The 22,509-nt window shown below is 45.8% G+C and overlaps 1 protein-coding gene across 3 annotated transcripts; it reads right to left on the reverse strand.

Annotated features, from left to right (window-relative positions):
* Positions 1-433: 433 nt before the first annotated feature.
* Positions 434-17,286, reverse strand: LRRC8C (leucine rich repeat containing 8 VRAC subunit C). Of its 3 annotated transcripts, XM_026057573.1 has the most exons (4): positions 17,196-17,286; positions 17,028-17,108; positions 8,826-8,967; positions 434-6,557 (listed from the first exon to the last, which is right to left on the reverse strand). In XM_026057573.1, exons 3-4 carry the CDS (start codon positions 8,961-8,963, stop codon positions 4,284-4,286), a joined length of 2,412 nt encoding a protein of 803 aa, XP_025913358.1. In that variant the 5' UTR covers positions 8,964-8,967; positions 17,028-17,108; positions 17,196-17,286; the 3' UTR covers positions 434-4,283. The 3 variants fall into 3 exon arrangements, with proteins under 3 accessions (XP_025913358.1, XP_025913359.1, XP_025913357.1); XM_026057574.1 differs by lacking the exons at positions 17,028-17,108; positions 17,196-17,286 and adding an exon at positions 9,855-10,266; XM_026057572.1 differs by lacking the exons at positions 17,028-17,108; positions 17,196-17,286 and adding an exon at positions 9,131-9,216.
* Positions 17,287-22,509: the final 5,223 nt, after the last annotated feature.

The following is a 22,509-nucleotide window of genomic DNA, read 5'->3' on the forward strand; positions in this document are numbered from 1 at the left end:
GGGTGACATCTGCCTCGACAGCATGAGCTCATTGCCCCCGGGATGCTCACGGGGGTTTCGCTCCCGCCGTTGTTCCCGCCCCGCCGGGTGCGGAGGTGGTATCGCTGTGGGGGCCGCGCCGTGCCCGCGGCAAGGGGCTCGGCTGCCACCTCCGCGCGGGGGAGCCYGGCGGGTGCCAGCGTCCCGGCCCTGCCCATCTGCGCAAGCACCTGCTGCCAGCTCGCTGCAGGAGCGACTGGAGCAGAGGAGGCGGCGCGCAGGAAGCCAGGCTCCGCCACTATAAATCCTGTCAAGTCTGACCACGTTTTTTCAAGCATATTTTCCTGATTTCCCTCCCAAGGGATCAAACCAAAAAGAGGGTTGCGTCTGATCTTTAGGTTAAACAGGAACAAAACGTTTCCCAAACAAATAATCACATTGCAGTCTGACAGTGTTCATTATCACAAAAGAGCATTTTATTTAACTTTCTTCTGTGTGTACTATATTGCAATGTAACACTAGGCAGGTCTATTTATCATATTAAGAGTCTTGCTACAGAATTAAGATGTTTGTCCGTTTGGTCAAATTTCAAAGCTCTTCCTTGGCATTCGTACAGGACTCGTCACCACTTAAACACATGCATTAGTGGATGTGCCAGAAATGTGATACGAGACTTGGAGCAGGCGCTTTCCAATCAGGATTTTTGAGAGTTGTTGGGTTGGCTAGATGCAAGAGGTCAACACAAATATCCATCCTAATTTTGAAAAAAGGGGGAGAGGCACGTCTCCAGGTTTTGATCACAAAGTAGATTCGCTTTTCGAGCTTAGTGCACTATTAAGGTCGTCTTCTTATTTTTGATGCACTCCTTGTCATCTTTGCTCCCATTACCAAGGAAGATCTGTATTATTTCTGAGTAATAAGCCTTGCTTTTATTTGGGAATTACATTAGTTGTTAGGCACCTGATTAATGTAACTAGTTATATAAACTCATACAAACCATGCCTAAAGTGTTATCCACAAAAAGTCCATCCTTTCTAAGTCAAATATTACAGTTCACAGAAAAGTCTTCTAGTATGCGTTGCATTTGAATACACATATGAGCAGTAAATGAATCACTGAGTAAATATGGCACTTTAACATATTTTCCTGGATCCCATACAGAATTAGGAAACATTCTTTTCTTAGCTGACGCATTTCTAAAATACTGTAATATGGTTTTGAAAATACACCCCACAGACTAGACAGTAAGAAATTTAGAAAAGTCAACAGTGCAGCTACCTGAGTTTGTTTCATAAGTTTGAGCAGTTAACAGTAATTTGATATTTTATCATTCACTGTGAGCCTGAGGGTTGCCTACCCCCAAAAGCCGTGCCGCTTAGCCCTGCTCTGGCTAAAAGGACAGGGCCATCCCAGCGAGCGGCTGGGCGAGGGGGCTGAGCGGCGGCCCTGCGGCTCGGCGCCTCGGGGCTGCGGCGGAGCCCTGCCCCTTGCCGCTCACCCAGCAGAAAACCAGGCCCTTTTGCTTTACTGGCTTAGCRTTCTCGCGGCTTAAGAGGTTGATTTGCCTTGTGGAGGGATCGGACAAGCGCCAGCCCAGTAAAGGCAGAGGCGAGGCGGCCGGCGTGGGTGGCCAGGGAGGAGGAGGAGGAGGAGGAAGGAAGCTGTCCCTCTTCGGTGGCAGCCCGCGGCGAGACTGACTCAGCAGCCCAAACCCTTGGAGAAGATACAGTTATTAGTGGGAAAGTGCTTAGAGTGGTATAAGTTATTCCCATCTAGTGGGTGAATAAAGATATACCAGCACAAGGCACTTTGTACTCATGTAACTGTGCCCACGTGAGGGGTTGCACTGGCATCAGTATGGTCTGTAGCAACCCCTCCACCCCTAACTGATGTACTTATAAAAGCGGCGCAGTACAAATCTCCAGCCTGCAGTCACACGGTGCGCATCCTTTCCATTCAGAAGACAGACCACAAACTATACATGAAACATTAGACACAAAATAAATTATGGATTTAAAATACTACATCTAGGAATATAAAGAGTTCTTTTTAAACTTTAAAGGTAATGTCATATTTCAAATCTAAATAACATAACTATACAGCTCCACCAATTACTTGGACATTTTAAACAGTTTACATTCATCAGGAACAACAGCACTTTGGTTTACATAATTAGGTTAATATGAGCAATGAAACATTTTTCTCCCTCACATTACATCAAAGTGAAGTACATTTAGAATATATATACCGCCAAGCTGTTCCAATAAGTGCATTCCATATATAAATAAAGAGTAGCTCTTGCAATAGCTACATCGGTTGTATGTCTTTTATAGAACTAAATCAAACCACTTCAAAAAAGCTTGCTTTGATTCTTTCGTGCCTGACCCATTTTTGATTAATCATATGGATCTTCTCCAGAACATAGCCAAGCCCCCAAAATAAGTCTGACTTTGGTACTCTGGCAAGCCTGCATATAAAATTGCATAGCACAACCTGGGCTAATGAGGAAATACTCTCTTTGCCTCCCCACCTTCGTAAGTCAGACTTAAAGCAACAAGATGCTTTTGTACCAAGCTCAGGAACTCAGATTAACTGTAGTTCAAGACACGCAACACTAATTAGAGAACATTTAAAAGCAACCAACCTGACAATCATCAAACAATTATTTTACATAACTTCAAACAATCAGCAACCCAACCTCTGCTATTTATAAAAAGCATCACCTCCTACAGAAAGAAGTACTTATTTCTAGCTATCCTTGCAAAGCATTTATCCAGTGCCTGCATCTGACTCAAATATGTGCTATATGTTGGATAGAATGAAGAGATCTTCTCCCAGCAAAATAATTTACTATTACATGGTTATTTCTGAATAGCTTAAACCAGCTTGCGAGCAGCACACAAATTACCATGGACTATACCTGCTAAACCTTTACAAAAGAAAGCAAATGGCTGGATAAATAAAAAACTGAACTTGGCTTCAGAGGATAAAATTCCTAACCTGATACATAATCATTAAAGAGTATTACAGATGATTACATTATTTTAAAAAGCAGGCTTCCCGCTGTATGATTTCCGATTTAATTATTAGCTGGGAGATGAAAACATAGCCTTCATCACTGTCCTCTGGTAGGCTGAGACTTTTGAGAAGTTAATGTATTAATTTAATCTCATTTCTGTAAATCTGCAAATGTTCCTGTGCTGAGCTTGGTAATATGATAACAAAGCTCAATTAAGGAGCATATCAGCTGCTAAAAATTGTATCATTTCCATGTCAGAAGCTTTACAAACTAAACATGATTGCACTTTTTTTGAATCCCATTCCTGAAAGGTGCCAAGCATCCTTGTGGGGCAGTGAACCGAGGGGACAGAGGGCACTTGCTCCCCTGTAGGGCYGAACATTTAACAGAGGATGGGCAGAGGATTTTTGAGAATAGCGTTTCATCCCCCCGGATTGCCGTTTCCAAGACGGTGACTTCTTTACACCCCTTCTGTTCAAGTTGGGAAGGAAACAGGCAGCCGAATCCCTTTGCATCATTTTGCAAACCTCCAATGTGGACCGTTTTGGTGCTGCCTCCTTCGTGCACCGTGGCCTCGCACTGCCGGCAGCCCTGCAGAAACGGTGGTCGGGGCCGCCTGCTCTGCGCTGGGCACGCTGCGGAACAGGCTGAGCTCTCCAAAGGGTCCTGGCGGGTTCTGCACCCTCCCTCGGCCTGTTAAAACACCTCCAGCCCTGGTACRTAAACAACCTACTTGCTCTGACTATCTGAGCACCCTGCACCAGAAATAAAAGGGTGCTCAACCCAGACTTGATCCTGTTAGATGCTGAACACCTGGAGCTCCCGCTGACGACAAGAAGAGATGGGGGCATTCAGCACCTGCAGGACCACCCTTCAAAGACCACATCCTAAGGGATTAACAAGAACCAGGAAGACCATATATTCACCTACTACAAATTATGCAACCCAAAGCACACAGCTTAAACATGGTTCCCCTGTGGGGATCAGTCAAAGGAAAAAAATTCAGCAGATAAAACCATTTGCTTTTGTCAGTAAAAATTAAGTTACAGACACCCTTGTTCTCAGGGCAAAATAAACTTAAAATATCTTAAAACAGTGAAAAAATACAAGAAAATTTTATTTAAAAATATATGTACTCCTTACTCCAAATTTGTTTGTACAGATAGGATTTGTTTGAAAAAGAGAGAGAAATAAATGTAACACTAAATGCATATTCAGAGTATGCACTTCCTATAGCCTATTTGGTAGAAGTGTATTTCTGTAAAACCGAGCGAGAGGAAGTTAGTTATTCAGCTTTCATTTGTTCCCTGACATCGGAAGGCAACGTTTCAAACAAGGTGTCCTCTACAATGAAACCAGTTCGCTTCAGAGCTCTACAATCACCAAGTTCAGGTGGGAGAATTTCAAAGTGGTTGCCTTTAATATCCAAGTAGGAGAGGAATACCAAATTACCAATTTTGGGAGAAAGGACTGACAAGCTATTTTTCCCAATTTTCAGAGTCTTAAGCTTTTTGCAAAAGTATAGTTCATCTGGCACACTCTCCACTTTGTTACAACTGATGGAAAAATACTGTAAACTTTGCAGAACTCCTATTTCTGGTGGGATAAAGCGAATGTCATTGTAAGACAAATCCAAATATCTGATTTTGTTGCATAGGAATAAGTGGGATGGAAGAACCTCTATTTTGTTATGGCTGAAGGAAAGCCGTTCTAGGCTAGTGAGTTTCTTTATATGCTCGGGGATGTATGTTATACTGTTGTACCACAGCTTTAGGATTGTCAGTTTTCTCAGATGTTGGAAACTTACTATTTCTTCAATTGATTTGAGGTTGTTTTCCTTTAAATCCAATTCTTGAAGACTCAGAAGGCTGAAGACTGCATGAGGTATGCGTTCTAAATCGCAGTGAACCAATTCCAACTCGGTCAAGTTAACCATCTTCTTCAGGTTGTTGAGCATCACTAACTTAGTGCCATCATTATGGATGCACAGTTTTTGCAGGTGACTTGAAACATCGACTGCAGATTGTGGGATTTTGGACAAATTACTTTTAATGTAAAGAATTTTAAGGCTTTTAAGTTCCCGAAAAGACTCCAGGGTAATGTTTTTGGAGATATCATGACTTAGTGAGCCAATTAAATAGAGCTCTTCCAAATTTCTGAGGCCATACATCCAATGCGGCAGTTCTCTGATGTCATCAAACTTGACGCTTAAGATCTTGAGATTCTCTTTCAGAAAGGCCAAGGCGGCACTGTGGATCTTCACAGAGCACTGGTGCAATGACAGCTCTTGGAGATTGTCCAACTGTGCAATGGTTGCTGGTATCATTACATTATTAATTATTTCAAGTTTTAAAGATTGCAGCTCGGTAATTTCAAAAACTGTGTCTGGAAGTCCAGAGAGCATGAAAAGCTGTAGCTCCAGATGGCTGTGGGAGTTCATCTGTAGCTTCTGTCTCAGTTTATCTGCAGTCCACTCATTGTTTAAGTTCAGCTGTTTCAGCTTATTTTCACTGACTTCAGACAGGAAGACAGCAAATCTCTTGGAATAGAGAGGATCATATTGATCTATCATATGAAGCATAAAAGCAAAGTCATTCTTGACATCTGGGATATCATCAATTCCTGTCTCTTGACGAACATATTCGAAGGAATATTCTTTTAGTGAGCGATAGAACAACCAGTATAAAGTATAAAGGCATGTGAGGCCATAGATGCTTACAAAGCACAGGTAGCAGTAAGAAAGTTTAGAGAACAGATGTGCCATTGTGTGATTACAGCAAAAATTCTTATATCCTGTCATGTCTTCAATATCAACATTACAGACTACTGTAAAATTAACTTCTGAGACAAGTGCTGTGTTGTAAGCAATAATGATAAGGAATTTAATTACCTTAAGTACAGTCTGGCGAACATACATGACATAGAGTATATCACCTTCCTCGACATGCAGTCTGAATTTCTTCACCTTTTCAAACAGTGCTTTGGCCTGTTCACCTTCTTTCTTATCTAGTGCCCCAGGTGTTGTTCCCTTATCCACAACCAACTTCTCAGGGATTGATTTTAAAGACTGGGTCTTGACCAAAGTGCCTTCAGTGCTTGGCTGGAGAGTGTTAGACTTACTTACATTGTTCTTTCTGTTATTTTTCTCTTCAGAGTCCTCCCCTGATACTTCTGATAAGGCTCTTGTTGTCCAGGGAGAGTCAAAACATTTCCCAAGTATTGAAATGAAGTGCTCAATTTTGGAGCTCGATCCAGGGAACTTGAACCAGAAGTTACTACACAGCATGAAGACCAGTGTGTGTATAAGGACAAGGTAAGGGAAGTACTTGGCATACCAGTGCAGGGCACGTTCATAGCACACCTGATTTATAAAGCTGTACTGCTGAAGGTCCAAATCAGTCTTCAGTCCTTTCATTTCAACAGTAGCTGGAGTAGTGGATGGCTTGGGGGGAGGGAGAGGGGTTGTATCTGGGATTGTGTGAAACACATTTGAACTATTAGATTGGTTCTGGCAAGGCTGTATTCGCTTTGGAAGGCATATTATCTTGTCTTGCATGACCTGAAACACACAAAAAGATATCTTGTCAAATGATGTACAAACAACGGTGGCAGTGCCAGTAAGCAGCTGTCCTTGGAGCTCCTCCCGTTGTCAGGCATTCCTCCTCATAGCTCAGCGCCTGGCCCCTGCTTTGTGCTATTATTATTATCATTAGTCCCAAAGACACACTTGTTCTGTATGCCAAGAACCAGTTCACCCCCCTTCATCTATGGTTAGCTTTCCATAATTTGAATAAGAAGGCATTGAAATAATCCAGAAAAAGGAAAAGTATGGGTAATACATCCAGACAGGACAAGGGAGAAGCTTCTGCATTGCTCTCCCCAGGGACAGTTTGTTCTGGCTGGGTGTATTCACCCCGACAAAGCGCTACCCCATGTTCAGAGACAGCTTAGGCTTGAAAGCAGCATTGCTGCATTCATGTGGCTTTATGCCYAAACTGTGAGGTCTGGCAGACCCAAAACAGCTGACAAAGAGCCAGGATGGGCATATTTGTGCCTGTGACATTGTTAATCTTTGGCCTTAATAAGGATAGATAGGGATAATGGAGAGATGAAGATGTTCACCTGTGTGTGTGCATGGACTTAATTTTTATTCAGTTTTTCATATATATAAAATAGGAATAGACAATCCTCATTCCATACACCTGTGAATTAATGTAGCTCTGTCCTCAGTCCATCTATAATGCAAAGCAGAGCAACTTTCTTAATTTGGGCTGGCCTCCCATGTTGGCAAACTCAGGTCAGAACGCCTTTGGGCGCCAGTCATCTTTGGCTTGACTCGGGGTAACAGTTTGAACTCAGTGCCAGGCTCCCTGTAAGATGGAATTTAAAATTTAAAAAGCTAATCCATGTGATAAACCAAGGAGCTCTGTTTTTTGCCCCGAATGACTAACTGGGATTAGCTGAAACTAAGAATGTGCCTTTTATTGTAGTGTGAATGTATCCTTTGGCATCATGGTTGCTGAAAGCACTAACTATAGGTAGGCAACAAGAGCTACCAAGCACAGATTTTCCCCTGGTAATCCACCCTGGTGCAGGGAGATGCTGAGCTGAGACCACATGTGTTTTTAACAGTATCAGTGCCTCAACTGTTGCCACTTCAAAAATTTCTTGTCTGCAAATGCTGTCATTGCCCGGGGCGGGTAACAGAGCTATTCTGTTATACGCCATTATTTATACACTGGATCATGCCTTTGGTAGTAAACTGGAATAAAAAAGTTTCCTGTGTTATTTGTAGTGTTTCCAAACATTATTTTCCAGTGTGCTTCATCTAATCAAGCAGATAAATTTAAAAGTGACAGATACTCTACTTTATGTGTTTAAGCAAACACTTGGCTACTAATGAAGAATAAGTCCTTGTATAGAGAGATTTTTAAACATGGGCATCATACTTTCCAAAAGACATTTGAAAAGACAATACAGGCAAAACTACAGTTGATTTCACATAAAATTTGGAACATGGTATGTGAAAACCTTGGGTCATGTAAGGGAGCAAATTCTGCTGAAATCAGAGCGCTGTCATCATGTCCCCTTTGCTCCATTTCTGAGTCATGCCAAAAAATGGACATCCACGTTTGAACTAGCACTACAACTTCCTATTTTTGTAGAGTCCATTCCAAACAGCAATTTCCATTTCTTTATAGGTTTTGGCTCTTTAGCACAATTTGACTAACAGGGAGTGACAATAATGTCAACCGTTTATGTGTAAGCATCCTCAGAGATGCTTTGGAATAGAGGAGGCATAATATTGGTTGTGGGTGGTGTTGATAAAATCAGCATATTCATTTCAAATCTATTTGAAGCATAAAGAAAAAAAGACTATTAACAAATAAAAAAGACAAACAAAAAAAAAGAAAAATAGAAATCACAAAAATATGTTTTCAAACTCCTAAACAAAAAAAAAAAAGTAAGAAATAGGAATTTCAGTTGAGCATCTGTTTTGTTATGTCAGATTGTGGTGAAAACAGGCATCCAGACACAAGCTCTTGTCACGATAACCAAAGGCAATTGCCAAACCAACAGCTCTGGCACCACTCCACTGACTCCAGTGCAGATACCCTGATTTACAGCCACTAAAAGTCTGGCCTGTGTTATTTTATGTTTCTGCCTAAACGACTTGTAATTCTGGGACCAGCCAATTTTCGCTTTGTTCACAGAGAACACAAGGGAATCACGGCGCGTGACGCCATCCTTCCACGGACCTTTCTCACCTGCGTTGCTCTTCCTGTGCCCCGATGGCACCCGTTTAGCCCGGCCTCGTTCAACTCACCTGCAAGGTGCACCCGAACACGCCGATCATCAGCATGGCGACGGAGAGGTAGTCGGTGAACACGTCCCACCAGGGCTTTAGCACCCTGAAGGCCGGCTGCTGCTCCGAGAACTGCCGAAACTCCGTCACGGGAATCATCTTCCTGCAAGAGAGGCACCGGAGCGCTGAGCCGCCGCCGGCCCGCTCCCTCCTGTCCCGTCCCGCCCCATCCTGTCCTGTCTCCGTGCGCCCGCCGGGGAACACCGCGCGCGTCCCCAGGCTCAGATCTCCCAGTCCCTTTTAGCTGCCATGCTTCATTCACTTACATTTTATTCACAGTGGTTTCAGGGATGCTTTAGAGTATTTCTGTGCATACTCACTGCAGCTTTAAATCTATTAAGCTTGGAGCACGAGCCGCTGAAGTGCCTTAGCTAACCGAAACTACAGGCAGCCCAGGCAGATCAAGGGCTTATCTTCACCTCAGATGTCTAGGCTTACATCATCGCTTCCTCTGAAAAATCAGCTAACGCGTGTACAGGCAAAGAAACCAATCTCAAAGCCTACAGCATATTGTGCAACTAAATCCCGAGATCAAAACAGCACAGAAACTCCCCAGCAGGTTACGATGGAAAGATAAATTCACGTGGAAATGTAACAAAAACAGTCCCAAAGGCAGTTTACAAAAACTGTCCTTTGACTGATATCATAAATGCTCACCATAACGGCTTCTCATCACGGTAATACTTAAAGCGTTTATAATCCTGATTCAGCCGAGCACGGGAACGCGTTAGCGTGGGTTTGGTGCCACCGAGCTGCGCGCAGGCTTAGGGATAAGCGTACGCTTGCTGACACGCTACTGCGGGCTGAAAGGCTCGAGCCCACTCAGAGCGGGCTGCGGGCTGGGGACGACCGCAGTTCGCTGCAGGTGTGACCCTCGGGAGGCACTACCGCCCCCAAGGTGGCCGCGGGGTAGCGGGGGGTCTGGAGAGGGACTGGGCTTCACAGCGGGACTGGTGCCTGGCAGCTTGCTGGTGGGCAGCATAAAAGCACCTTAACTCTTGCTCCTGTTCCTCTCGCCCCTTTCAGCCCTTCTGCGGTGCTCTCAGTGTTGCTTGGCCAGGCCGGAGAGACTCTCTTGCAGCCTCTTTTCTCTCTAAAGGTGTTCCCAGGATGCATGCTGCCATGCTAGATGTAATCGTGCCCATCTCTGACGTGGCTGGAGATCCCCAGGAGGAAGGCAAGCCGTCTTCTTCAGCCCTCGCAAATTAATCAGTGAAAATGCAAGCCTGGCTTCACCCAGCCAGGTTAAAAAATCAGTGGATTACTCTGCCGTCTCCATGCCAACAGGCCTAAGTTGTTGCAGTGGGGGTGATGGTATGCAGCACTCTTTATCAAATTACACGCGGTCAGGAGCCACTCTTCTGATTTTTGCATCCTTATCTTCCAAATGCTCAGCAGACACACCAGGGGAGATATGCCTCTACTGCTCCGTAGCTGCTGGGACAAATCCTTCTCGCCTCACTTTTCTTTTTGAAACACCAGTGGAAAAAAAGGGATCTCGGAAATTCGAAGTGCCCCATGCAGCTTTACGTACACCCCTAGCAAGGCTCAGCAGACCGCTCAGAGAGGCAACGCTGGGCTGGCAGGCTGCCAGCTACCTGCGGCTCCCGGGGAAATAACATGCGCCAGAGCGGAGGAACAGCCTGAACTGGGCTCTCTTCGATCCCCCCATATATGTCATGGTCACTGGTACGGAATTACCCTCCTCTTCTTTATTCCCAGACAAAATCTAGGTGGTTGGTAATAGCTGCTGGCAAGCTTTAAAAAAATCATTTTTCTACCAAACATTCAAAAATGTAGAAAACTCTTAAAGGAATACACTAATAAAAATGTTAACTTCTCAGTTGCCATGCAACAGTCCTGTTCAAAGCTTTGCAACATATATACAGCTGCAGGCTCAGGTTTTGAGGCCAGTTAGCTGCATGGAATACTATTGGTACATGAACAAATACGTAACGACTGACTGTTTTAAAAATCATGAGGGCCTCTCTCCTCAATAATAGCTTTTGGGTTCTTTTTCATCTTCTGGGGTCAAGGCCTCTAACAAGTCCCATTTTCCAGCTTTTTTCAGGAAGTATAGCCAATTTGAATGTCCAATAAGCCACAATCGTGCTGCCTACAGTGGAGACTTAGGAGAAAACACCAGYGCTCCCGTGCACAGAAAGCATGTGGACACCCCGTTTCGACTGGCTGGGTGTCTAAGCAGCTCTGTGGATCTGAGCCCGGGTGCTGCGAAGGGCGGCAGGACGGCAGCCGAGACTGGAGCTGTACTGTGAATGACCGAGCAGGGACCGCTTCCACAGCCGCAAAGTAATCTGGCGGCTGCATCTGACAGGCTTCAGTCTGGTTTTCAGGGGCCTTTGCGTATCATAGATTTGCTCAGTTTCTTGTAAGTGATGCGTGGGGAATTTAGAGGAAGACAGAAAGTTTCTGGCACCGCAAATACATGCTGCCCTGATCCCTTGCTGCCTGCAGCGGTTGCGGTTTGCACCGCATGGCTCCCCACTAGCAGGCTGCACATACTGTCACCCCAGTCAATGGTCCGAGCGGGGGACACCTGCACGCAGGAAGCCTCTCCAAGCCACATGCAAAAGCCCAGTGGTGGGGATGGAGGGTTTGCAGTCCAGCATCAGAAATCAAAAGATGTTTGCCAATTATGTTTTTCTTTTATTGCTAAAATATGTTACTGAATGATGGTAATGTTATTGCATATCATAATGGTAAATAAACCAGCGATGCCTGTCTAATGACAGACCATTGTACAGAGAGTTCAAGAAGCATGAACTGTCTTCTGCTCAAAGAGTGGGAAACGTCCATCTTAAGTTAAAAAATAAATTGTAAAAGAAGGGCTTACAAGAAAAAGACATTCACAAGAAGCTTTAAATGGAGACTGGACATGAAGAAATGGGCCAACTGTTTCCTAACATTCTCTGGCAAAAACATATTGCTTCTTCCTTTGTTGCACTAGCAGTAAAGAGAAGATGCTGGAGAGCAGTGCAGGGAAGCCTGGCCTTAGYGTGACGTTGGCAACGGATTGCATGAAAAGCAGAATCATACAAAACTGTATCGTATTCATCTCCCTCTTCCCTATAACTTCTTTCATGTTCTTGTTTGTGCAGTGACCAAAAGGACATTATTAGCAGTGGCTTCTGAGGCCCCAGGGAAGGCACAGCAGGTCCACACAGCTAAAAGCATGCCCAAAAAATCCCTCGGGGCCATGGCAGGAGCCCAGCTCTCCCGAATGGCTACACCCCGAGCTGCACTACCGATAGAGGCATTGATCATCACACACAAACTAGGGCTGTGCAAAATAAAGTGATTCAGCCAATCTGTAATCTGTTCATTCATTCAAACAGATCAAAACAGAGATGCTAAAAAGTCATACTGCAGCCCAAAGAGTGACCGTCAGAAGAGCACACCACCTGCTGTAGCTTCCTGATCTTATAACAAGGAGGTATTAGAGAGGAAAAAAAGGAGTTCGGAATTTCAGCTGGTAAAAACTAAGACAACATTACTAATTTCAGTTCACCTGCACTCAAAATGCTATTTACTGGCACAAGATATGGTCGCTGAGATGTGGAATCTGACTGATGTTAAATATTATTCTAACCCACTTTAAGGAATTCTTGAATTCTAAATACTGAACTAATTTGTTCAATTAAAATCAGAACGCTTTCATTTTTTCTCTCTTGCATTTCTAATAATCTCTAGAGAAAAGAAAATTGTACATGAGATAAATCATCTGGTTCTCTGCTACCAGAAGGAATCCCAAAAGGAGCTCAGGTTAAGAAAAGTTGTACTGGCTTGTTAAACAGTGCTGCAGAAAAGAGCTGAGGGTTTGCCAGATTAAAAAAAAAAGAGAGAGAGAGGGGGGAGAGAAATTAGCAGAGATTTTTTACTATTATTTTAAAGTTTCTAGGAAATAAAGAAGAGTTGACGAGTAAAAATCAGTATGCAATACCAAGAGGGAATACTGGGATCCAGGAACAAGGAGGATGTGCAGAGTACCCAGCTCCCCCCACGAAGGAAAAGGAGAGTCAAATATAACATCCTGACAGAACGTGCAAAGACTTGAAGATAATAAACAAACAGATATGGCTTCTGCTGGAAATAGAGATGTGGAAAAGAACCAAACAAAACATTCAGGTCCAAACTCTTTCCTGATGTAAACAGGCACAGTTTCCAGCTAAATTTCAGATATTTACTCCGTCAGGAATACTGACCACAGAAATCAGCTAATGCATAGGCAATTAGGAGCAGGGCACAGTGACTTAACGTGACCTAAAAGAGCTAAGGGGAATAAATAGATCTGAGGGAGAAAGAAAAGTCCTGGGAACMAATTTGACTCATTAATAAATGAAAGCGATTAAATCCAAGGATGACTCTGAAACGGCCGTGCCACGGCGCAAACCAGCTCCTCTGCAGCTGGCCCCCACCAGAAGGGACGAGGAAAGCAGGGCGCACAGCTAGGAAGCAGTGAAGCCTCTTGCCAGTGTTGCTAAAGAGAAAAACATATATTTTGCAGATCGGGCAACGCACACAGCACGCGCTGCAGAATATGAAGGACACGAATTCCTGACAGCCAGCAGCTCCTTGGCGGGCCGGGGCGTCAGCGGGTCTCCCGGCGCCTCCGCTCCCGCCGGGCTCCCCCGTGCTCCAGGACCTCCGGCATCCGCGCTGGGTCAGCAAAGCTGCTTCGTCTGCAGGCAAAAAAACGCTGACAAGTACGGTTTTTGGCTCTGCAGCCACCCTGCCTCCACAAGTGACATAAAGCAAGCGGACCAAAACTCGCCCCGTCACAACACGGCTGCGGCCACGCTGGCCTTGCTCGTGGCCAGGGGGTTTCTGCACCACGAGCTGGCACGGCAGGGCCGAAAAACCCCCCCGGGAACCACCCTTGGCCTCGGCTTAAGGCTTCACAAACCGGCTCTGCGACTTTCTCTGGGGGCTTCGCGTTAGGGCTTCGGGTGTGAATTTGGGTGACCCGTGCTGCGGCAGCACACGAAGGACCCTGGTGGGAGACAGGGCCCCACTGTGCCAGAGGGGCAAACTTTAGGGGACATAAAAGTTCATGCACTCAACTTGTCCAAAATCTGTGCGATACACCCCCTCTTCCCACTGCATCTGGCTAGCACTTGAAAGATGCTTTACAGTTAAAAAGAAATAATACATTAACATTCACAGACGTGCACCTCCAATACAGCCCTGAATGGAAGTGCTGTTGGCGTCTAGCAGCTCCCAAGCCCTACACTCCAGCTATTGCTAGGTAACTGTTGCTGGTTTTAAGTAGATTCTTTCAGAGTAACTTAATTCACTTCCTGCAGCAGAGCTGTGAATGAATTCGCACCAGCCTGCAGCCGAGTTCGCGGGCACACTGCCGGCGGGTACCAGAGCGGCACATATAACCCCTGCGCGTGCTTCAGCCTGACCCATCTCGGCTCCCAAGCTGTAGTTTCCATAGGCGCTCGGATTAAAACAGTCACTGAGAGAAACACACAGAAACACGGAGACAGCCCTGCCTTTGCTTCAGCTGCCGCAAACTCTTTGCGGCTGGTCCCCAGCGCACGCTGCTCGCTGAGCGCCCCACTGGCGTCAGGCCACCTCCCAGGGACGACCCCTCCAGCGAGGGACCGGCCACCCCAAACCGCCCCGAAAGCTGCCGGCGCGCCGGCCCCCTCCCGCCAGGGACGCTCGGCGCTGCTCGTGGGCCCTGCCGGTCCGCGCCCCGGCTATCGATCGCATCCCGCCGAGCGAAGCCCGAAGACGTGTCCCCACACCTCGCRGGGCGACGATCCGGCCCATCGGCACCACCGAGGTGGCGGCGGCTCTGCCGGGTGCACGCTGTGCGCAGCGGATGGGGTTTACCAGGGCTGCGTTTGCTGCGAGCTGGAGAGGGTCCACGCTGGTAAGTCCCACGAGAAAACTGGCTTGGGGGCTGCTCCACCTTTCAACTCGGAGATGCAAGAAAGGAGAAAGTGCTGGGCTAGGCAAAACCCGCTGCCCTTGCTGTTTCAAACACGTTGCACGTGTTAGGATAAATTATGAAACGCCTTTTGGGAATACTGCCGCGAGTAGGTCTCTGGGCTAGTTCCCATACATGATTTATAGCGTATTCATCTTCAATAGAGGAGCAGAGCGTGGCACATAGTTAACACAGAGGCGGCTGCAGTTACGGGAACAAGGAGCCGTGCCTGGCAGCTGGGCACAGCAGCGCAGGGTCCCGTGCGCCGCTCGTGCCCCCGAGGGCTTCGCTTCGCCCTGTGCAGGGCGCTGCACCCCCCAAACACCACCGCACTCTGCAAGGGGCTGCAAACGTTTCCCACTCTGCCTGGGTATCTCAGGGTTGCTTTTCGGGGGCACCGCAATGTCTGCCCTCAGCTGCCGTGGGCCAGGAGCCGAGGTTAAGCCAAAGCGCTTTTCGACACTGGGCCTGGGGCTGCTCTGGAAAGCAGAATTTCATGCTTTCCTTTGCCTGATTGGGAACTACACATTGAGACAGTTAAATACACAAGGATAAGGGAGCTCTGCAATTAAGGTTATGGTAAGGTATTCTTAAATACTTGATTTAGACAAACTCGCTGGTCTCTGCAGAGCCCAAGGGCTTCGGGCCATAAGCTCTTCCAGCCTGGCTGGCAGGGCTGGCAGGCACAGAGCAGCATGAAAATGGCTTGGTGCTACCGTCATTGGCCATATGCTCTGCTGAGTGTAACTTTGCCAAACTTTTACTGAGGGCGACCCCTGGAAAGTCCGTAAGAAAAAGCCTGTCTCCCCTCAAAAACTAGAATTTAGCCAAAAATTGCTCAAAGCATTTCTAAGAACAAGCTTAGGGGAACACACATTGGACTATACATAGTACAAAACTTGCAGTCTTTCTATTTTAAGTTTTCCAGATGCCCATGCTCTGGAGCATGGCCCAAAATTTGGCCTGTGTATCAGAGATGCACTTTTCTGTACTGGGAAAAGCTGCCCACAGCTGGCTAGTTTATAAACCTCCGGAAACTGTGGTTTTGCCTGTGTCCTTTGATGTGAGCCGCTAGAAGGGCCGAACACTTGGTCTGCAGCCCGTGCCCCGGAGCCGTCGCAGTTCCTGATGCTGCCCAACGGCACCACGAGCCATGGGAAAGGCCCGGCTTCCTTTAATCACTTTACCAGAACAGGACAAAAAGCAGACTCATGGACAAGGCACAAAGTTTGGAAAACAGATTAGACTAAAGAGGAAACACTATGATAAGGGCTGTAATTAGCAATCCTAATTCCCAAGAGCTCAAAGTTACACCCTTATTCGAGTTCTTACATACATTGTGTTTACAGTGAAATAATGTCTGAACTATCCCAAAGTTCAGTTTTGGTAATCATCTTGCTATAGTTTTGCATATACATGTTTGCTTATATATGTGTGTGTATATATATATATGTACRTATATATATATATATGTTTGCAATGTCCAGCATTTTCGTCAGTGTTGGCTTGGTCAGTTCCCATGTAACATACAGTAAATACCTCTATGACTAACTTGTCTCTATATTTGAGGTATTTAAGGATAACAGTTCCCCCAGTTAGTCTTTACATTGGTGTTTCCTCTGAAAAATTCTGCTGAAAGCTACTTTGAAAACTGACTATTTGATAATATGACAAAAAAGTATCACTTGTTGCCAGTTTTTCAAATGCAACGGGCTACTTTTAGTTCTGTTGATTATAACAGAGGTTTTCATAGCAAAAAAATACCAGTATTTGGAAGCAAGAAATACAAACAAATGATGCTGTTGCGCAAATATAAATCCCACATTAAAGGAGCTGGAAAGCCTCTAAAAGTCATCTAAAAACCAATCCATTCACATCCAAACAGTTATTTTTAAAAGTTCATGTGTTTACTGCATTTTCAAACAAACTACTGGAAATTCATCATCTTGGGGCTGCGGATGGCAAGGAAACACGGCCCGAAGGAGCAGCAGAGCGTGAGCGCGGACTGCCCATCCGGCCGCTGCTGCGTGGGGCAAACCACATCGCCTTGCCATGCCTGGCTGCAAAACACAGACGTATCTGCTTTCTTCAAGATCTTTGGTGGGAAATATGAATAAATAGTACTACAAAATGGCAATATAATATTTTTGCCAGTTCTCTGAAAATGACTGAGTCTAAATTGATAGCAAGTTAATACTCACCCTGCAAAGCCATTGGAATTAATTTGATTTGATACCACACATAACAGAAGTTATCCGGGTCAGTTTATAGTAGTTTGCATTCTGTGGAGCAGACACAAATATAATCAGTCTAAAGAATAAATCATTCCAACCCCCCAGACTTTGGTGGTCCTACAAAACTTGTCCAACCTGTGCAGTTTGCCTATGGGCAACACTCCGCACATCCCCGCGGCACGGCTGGCGGACGAGGCCTGTGAACCAGCCCCTGSGTCACAGCTGTTCAGGGTAGCGACAACATTTCATTTCCAGGCATCCTGATCCGAGAAGGCTCCATCCTGCCAGCCACAATCCAGCCTGGAGGCACAAACATACTGCTGAAACCTGGCCTCTGCGGCTGCCCTGGGAGCAGGCACCCGGCACGGGAGCATCACGGAGCAGCCCGGGAGGCAGAACCCCCCGCTCCGTTTTAAGCGTTGGCGATACCTCAGCCACTGCCACACGAGCTCCAAGTCCCGAGTTCAGAACTCGCAGGAGACATACAGAGGAAGCAGCTTTAATAAACTGCATTTCAAAATATACGTTGCAACTTCCAGCTACACACAAACTAGTAAATGCTGCTTTGGCAATAGGAACCCAGACAAAAACCTTGCTGTTTGTTTTAATTGAGCCACAGTACATTTTCATGTATTACACACCAAAAATACTCCCTATCGTCAGCAGCTCTTTGACTTCTACTTGGTTGGACCAAAGACAAAAAAAATGTTCAGGGCCGGACTCTGCCAGATAAAATCTCAGTGAAATCAATAGCAGTTCTTTTTGTACCAAGCACATAGGACTTTATGCAGATTTGGCTTTGCTTAACTCTTTGCCTGATTTTAAAGAAAAGTGAACTGTATACATTTCCATGTCAAAAAGACTACTTCAAAGGCAATACTGACCATTTTGCAGCTTTGGGAATAACATTCTTAGTTTATCAGGGCTATCTTTCAAGCTGAGGGCCCTCTTCCCAGAGCTGCAAGATGTTCTTAATGTGAATGAAAACTCTTAAAAGCAAACCAAAGTACTCAGTAAGAAACTATTCAGAAAGTGTTATTTTAGTACTCCTGAAACATGTCTAAACGACTGAGAAAAGTAAACTCATATCAGGTTTTAGTCAATACTACACCAGGTTTTCCACAAACACTTATTTAATATATTCAGATAATGAAGACAGAAACAGTTCTCAATTTCATAGAAGAGAAAATATTGCATAAAATAATGCCACTCTTTGACAAAGAAATATTCAGGGACCTTAGCCTGATACAAGTGCTCATAATAAAATATTTTCAGCTGATATAATTAAAAAATAATTCCTAATTGGGGCAGGAAACACAAAGGGTCCATTCTGAGTCTTAAATAGCTCAACCATCTGAAAARTTAGTTAAAAACATTTTATGCAGTGACTGAGCCAAAAACATTAAAGAAATGCCTGCTTTCATGATTTGTGAGACGTCTTCATATAAAGGATCTTTTCTGCTCCTGCTTGCATGTTGCACAAGAGAGCTTTCTAAAGCCTGCGATAGTCTCATAAAACACGAATCCCAACACACCTGGACAAACATACAGGTATTCTCAGCCTGAAACATATCTGAGGCATTTTCCTCCCCTAAACCCATCCTTTGGGATACAAATCCCCAACAATAAAAATATAGCTCAGTCTTATCCTCTCTCCTGATAGACTAGGAAAAACTACTGTAGATGAATTGAAGCACATGAAACACACYGTGGAGATGACCTACATGCATCCAAAGTTAAGCACAAACAACTACAGAATCTGAATCACTACTCCCACAAGACTTTTAAATAAACTTCAGGGATCTGGAAAAAGAGAGCTATCTGTCTAAATTCTTTATGGGACTTTTTCAGACCACTGCCCAGCCACAGTCTGCCTGCTGACGAGGGATTAGCTCTGAACTAGGTTCCCCCAAAAGTCTCTTGTTGCATCAACAGCCAGAACAAAAGGCCGCATCCATCAGGCCCAAACTGCCCAACATTGAAGTGTTCGCTGGTGGGGTGTGGACCACACCATGGCAGGTGTGCAGCACCTTGAAATTATGTTGTCATGGATAAATCATGGCGAAGAGCAAATATTCTTTTTATCACATTACACTTAACAAAGGGCTTTTCTGAATATATTGTCTGTGAAGGCCCCTCCCGCTCCGTCAGCTTGCGGAAACAATGCACTGCAGGGACAGCTCATCAGCCAAGCATTCACACTGACTGGAAGTGAGAASACTTATCTTACAGTGGTCTCTCTTACAATACTGAAATCGCTTGCTTACAACACTGTTCACTCCTGAGCTGCTGCACTCGGACGTAGATCGCACGTGTGTCGGGGTATTACACCCGGGCACAGCTCGATGCAGGCTCAGCTTCACCGTATGCTCAAGAGCTCACAATTAATCCAAGCTCCCACCTTATTTTCAATTATGAGCACAGAAAATTGGAGACATTCACAGCATTTCAACAGTCTTAAGGCTGGTTTGTCAAATTTTGGATTCCTGTCAATACAACATCACTATCTGCTGTTGCCACTAAAGGGAGAGGTGAGCTAGCATCTCACTCTCTTCAGCAGACCATTGCTTAGTCCAGATTTGAAGTAAGTATAAGAGGCTGAATGCTGCTCACCTGAAAGTCAGTGCGAAAGTTAAAGCTTACTCTGACAGAGAGAAATAGACCTGTAATGCTACTGTACAGGAGCAAACTTTGTCATGTGTGTTGGTCAAAACTTGGAGGAATTTTGCAAGCTCATCCTGACTTCTAAGGAGAACACTGGCATTCTGCACATCATATTTTGTTAGCAGGGCAACAAAGGGGATTTGTTTTACTTTAAAAACAAAATAATTCAAATGCAATAAAAAACTCTTACATACTATTGCTATGGTTATCTGAGCTACCTCAGCAAGAGAGGAAAAAACGTACACTTCAGCTTAAAGCAGAATTCTCCCAAACTCTCAGAAAATGTGCAAGGCATTTATATGGCACTATCCTACCTTTTAAAAATCTGACCTGACCAAACACTAGATTGCAAATCAACCCCTTCAAGGGAGACAGAAACAGAGTTGACAGAATTTCCATACTGGAAAAATTGCAGAAAAGGAGCATATTGGTACAAGCTTATGTCTCCCTGAATGACACAGTTGTAAAATCCATTCTTCATCTGATTAGCTTCTTGTGTCAGGCACTAAAATGTAAAATGAATACAGTGCAGAGAAGCTGACTCAGGGTCTGTCAGGTTTAAAGGCAGTTTTAAGACACTTTGCCTAGGGATGAGAAGATGATGATGCCTGCCCTGTATTATCAACATAAGCAATGGAGTAAACAGCACATTCATGCATGCCCAAAAAGATGAATCAAACCTAGTACCTTTTTAGAGGGAAAAAGATCTTAAAAACACAAAGTCATTGTACTATAGCTTGAGTTGACATCAAAGCTGTGTTGCACAAAATCTCTGGACAAACAGCTAAGGGATGAAACAGAAAAGTTTCCATTCTGTTGAATGTGTGAAATCTAACGCTTGTTGACATTCTTCTGTCAAATCATTTTGGAAGGAAAATGACTCCTTTGCTCTACTACGCGAGGCTCTTAAGAAAGCATTTTTGGGTTATTTTTATTTTTTCTGATGTAAAATGTTTCTTTTTCAGGTTTTTCTTTACTACACAGCCCTCTCCCCCGCCCCTCACAACTTAGTGTCAACGAAGACAGTATCTTTTAACTAAGTTTTTTCTTAGAGTAAAAATCCTGTAAAACTACATGCTAGCTCCTGTCATTGCGAATTGTTTGGAGTGTCATCTAAGCTTTTGTGTTTCCTGCAGCATTCAGAAGGGCTGGGCTGGGAAATGCCTTTCTGGTAGCGAGCAGGGTTCGCTGGAGCCAGCGGCTCCCTTAGGTCAATGGACAATCGGAGGAACTGCTTCTCCCAACAACTTCTGTCGCCTTTCAGTACTTGGGGTTTTGCTGTGTCAGCGCTTTGGTCTGAAGGCTACCTCAGCGTTGTTTAACCCTCTCAACGGCCCAGGCACCATGCCGCCCTGCCCCTGCTGGAGCCCCCTTATCGAGGGCCTGAAAAACGAGTGATGATCTGGGATGCCTCCACCTCAGGAAGTCAACTCAAACCGCTACAGAAACCGATTTCAAGATGGCATCAAGCACCGAAGTGAGGGACTTTCGTGAGGAATTCAAGAGTCGCCTGATTTGGTTTTTCCCTGAGAAGGGGACCAGCCCTATAAAGCAACTAGATTTTTAGGGTTTTGATCAAAAAGTTTCTTTTTAAAACTGCTTACAAGAATAAGGAATAGCAAAAAACCCACAAAATGTTCTATTACCATAAAGTCTAGTTGGGGGCCTGTCAGCACTCAAACTGGAAGAAAACGGCGTAAGAGCTGCTACGTGTTGTAGCAAACTCAGAATGCAGCCGGCGAAGCAAAGTGACTCAGAACAGCAAGGCTGAGCACCGGCACCTGCAGGCAGCGTCGCGCCAGGATCCGCGGCCAGGCACCTGCTGGGGCCACCCTGCCCAGCCTCGGCCCTGGCCAGGRCTCCCGGGCACCGATCGCACCCGCGCAAGCAGAGGCTGCCAGCGGAGAGAGAGCGGATGCTGAAACGGGAGCATGGAGAGGGAGTGCTACCCTTCTGCCTGCTTTGGCCATGCCAAAAAGAAAAGTAAAAGCAGCTCTAAAATATCATGGGAGAGAGGAAATGTCTACTCTGTTGAATTTGAAAGAGACTTTTTTTCCCCCCTCTTATTTCCAACATTGCCATCTTCTTTCCCTATTTTGCAGAGTCCGTTTCTGCCTGCCCCCCGTTTTTTTTTACAGCATCATCCAAGCCTAAGCGCTCTAAAGGCGCAAAAATGCACGTGTGTTCAAGCAGTGCACTTCATAATACTACGTCATTTTTCCACAGAAAGTGCTTATTCCAAAAGTGAAAACAAACAAACCATAACTCATACACTTATTTGTGCAATAGAATTCCTCGCTCTTAAACATTTTCGTCCCCGTGACGCGGGGTGGCAGAAGGCACCCGGTGGTCGCTCACCGCTCTGCCTCCGCTCGCAGCCCTCCCCGCAGCTGGGCGAACTGCACGTTGTGAATAAGCAACGGAAACGGCTACCGCGCTGCGACAAGTCGATTTTAAAGCGACTTAAGATCAGGCCAGTTTTTGGCTGGGGTCTCTCGGGAGGCGGAGGCACGGGCTGTACCGGCCCCGGCCCCGGCCCCGGCCCCGGTCCCGGTCCCGGCCCCAGCCCGAGCCGCCGCCGCAGGGCCGCGAGCGGTACCGGGACCTGCCCCGGCCCCGGCAGCGCGGACGGAGCCGCCGCTTCCCACCGGCTCCGGCAACGGTCGCCCCCACCGAGGGGGAGGGAGGAGCAGGTCCCGCTACCCGCGGCACCCCGCTACCCCGGTACCGCCGGCACCCCCCGCTACCCCCGGCATCCCCCGGCACCCGGGGCCGGGGCGACCCG

The sequence above is a fragment of the Apteryx rowi genome, unplaced genomic scaffold (genome assembly GCF_003343035.1).
Source record: "Apteryx rowi isolate R43461 unplaced genomic scaffold, aptRow1 scaffold_14, whole genome shotgun sequence".
In the NCBI taxonomy this organism is placed as follows: Eukaryota; Metazoa; Chordata; class Aves; order Apterygiformes; family Apterygidae; genus Apteryx; species Apteryx rowi.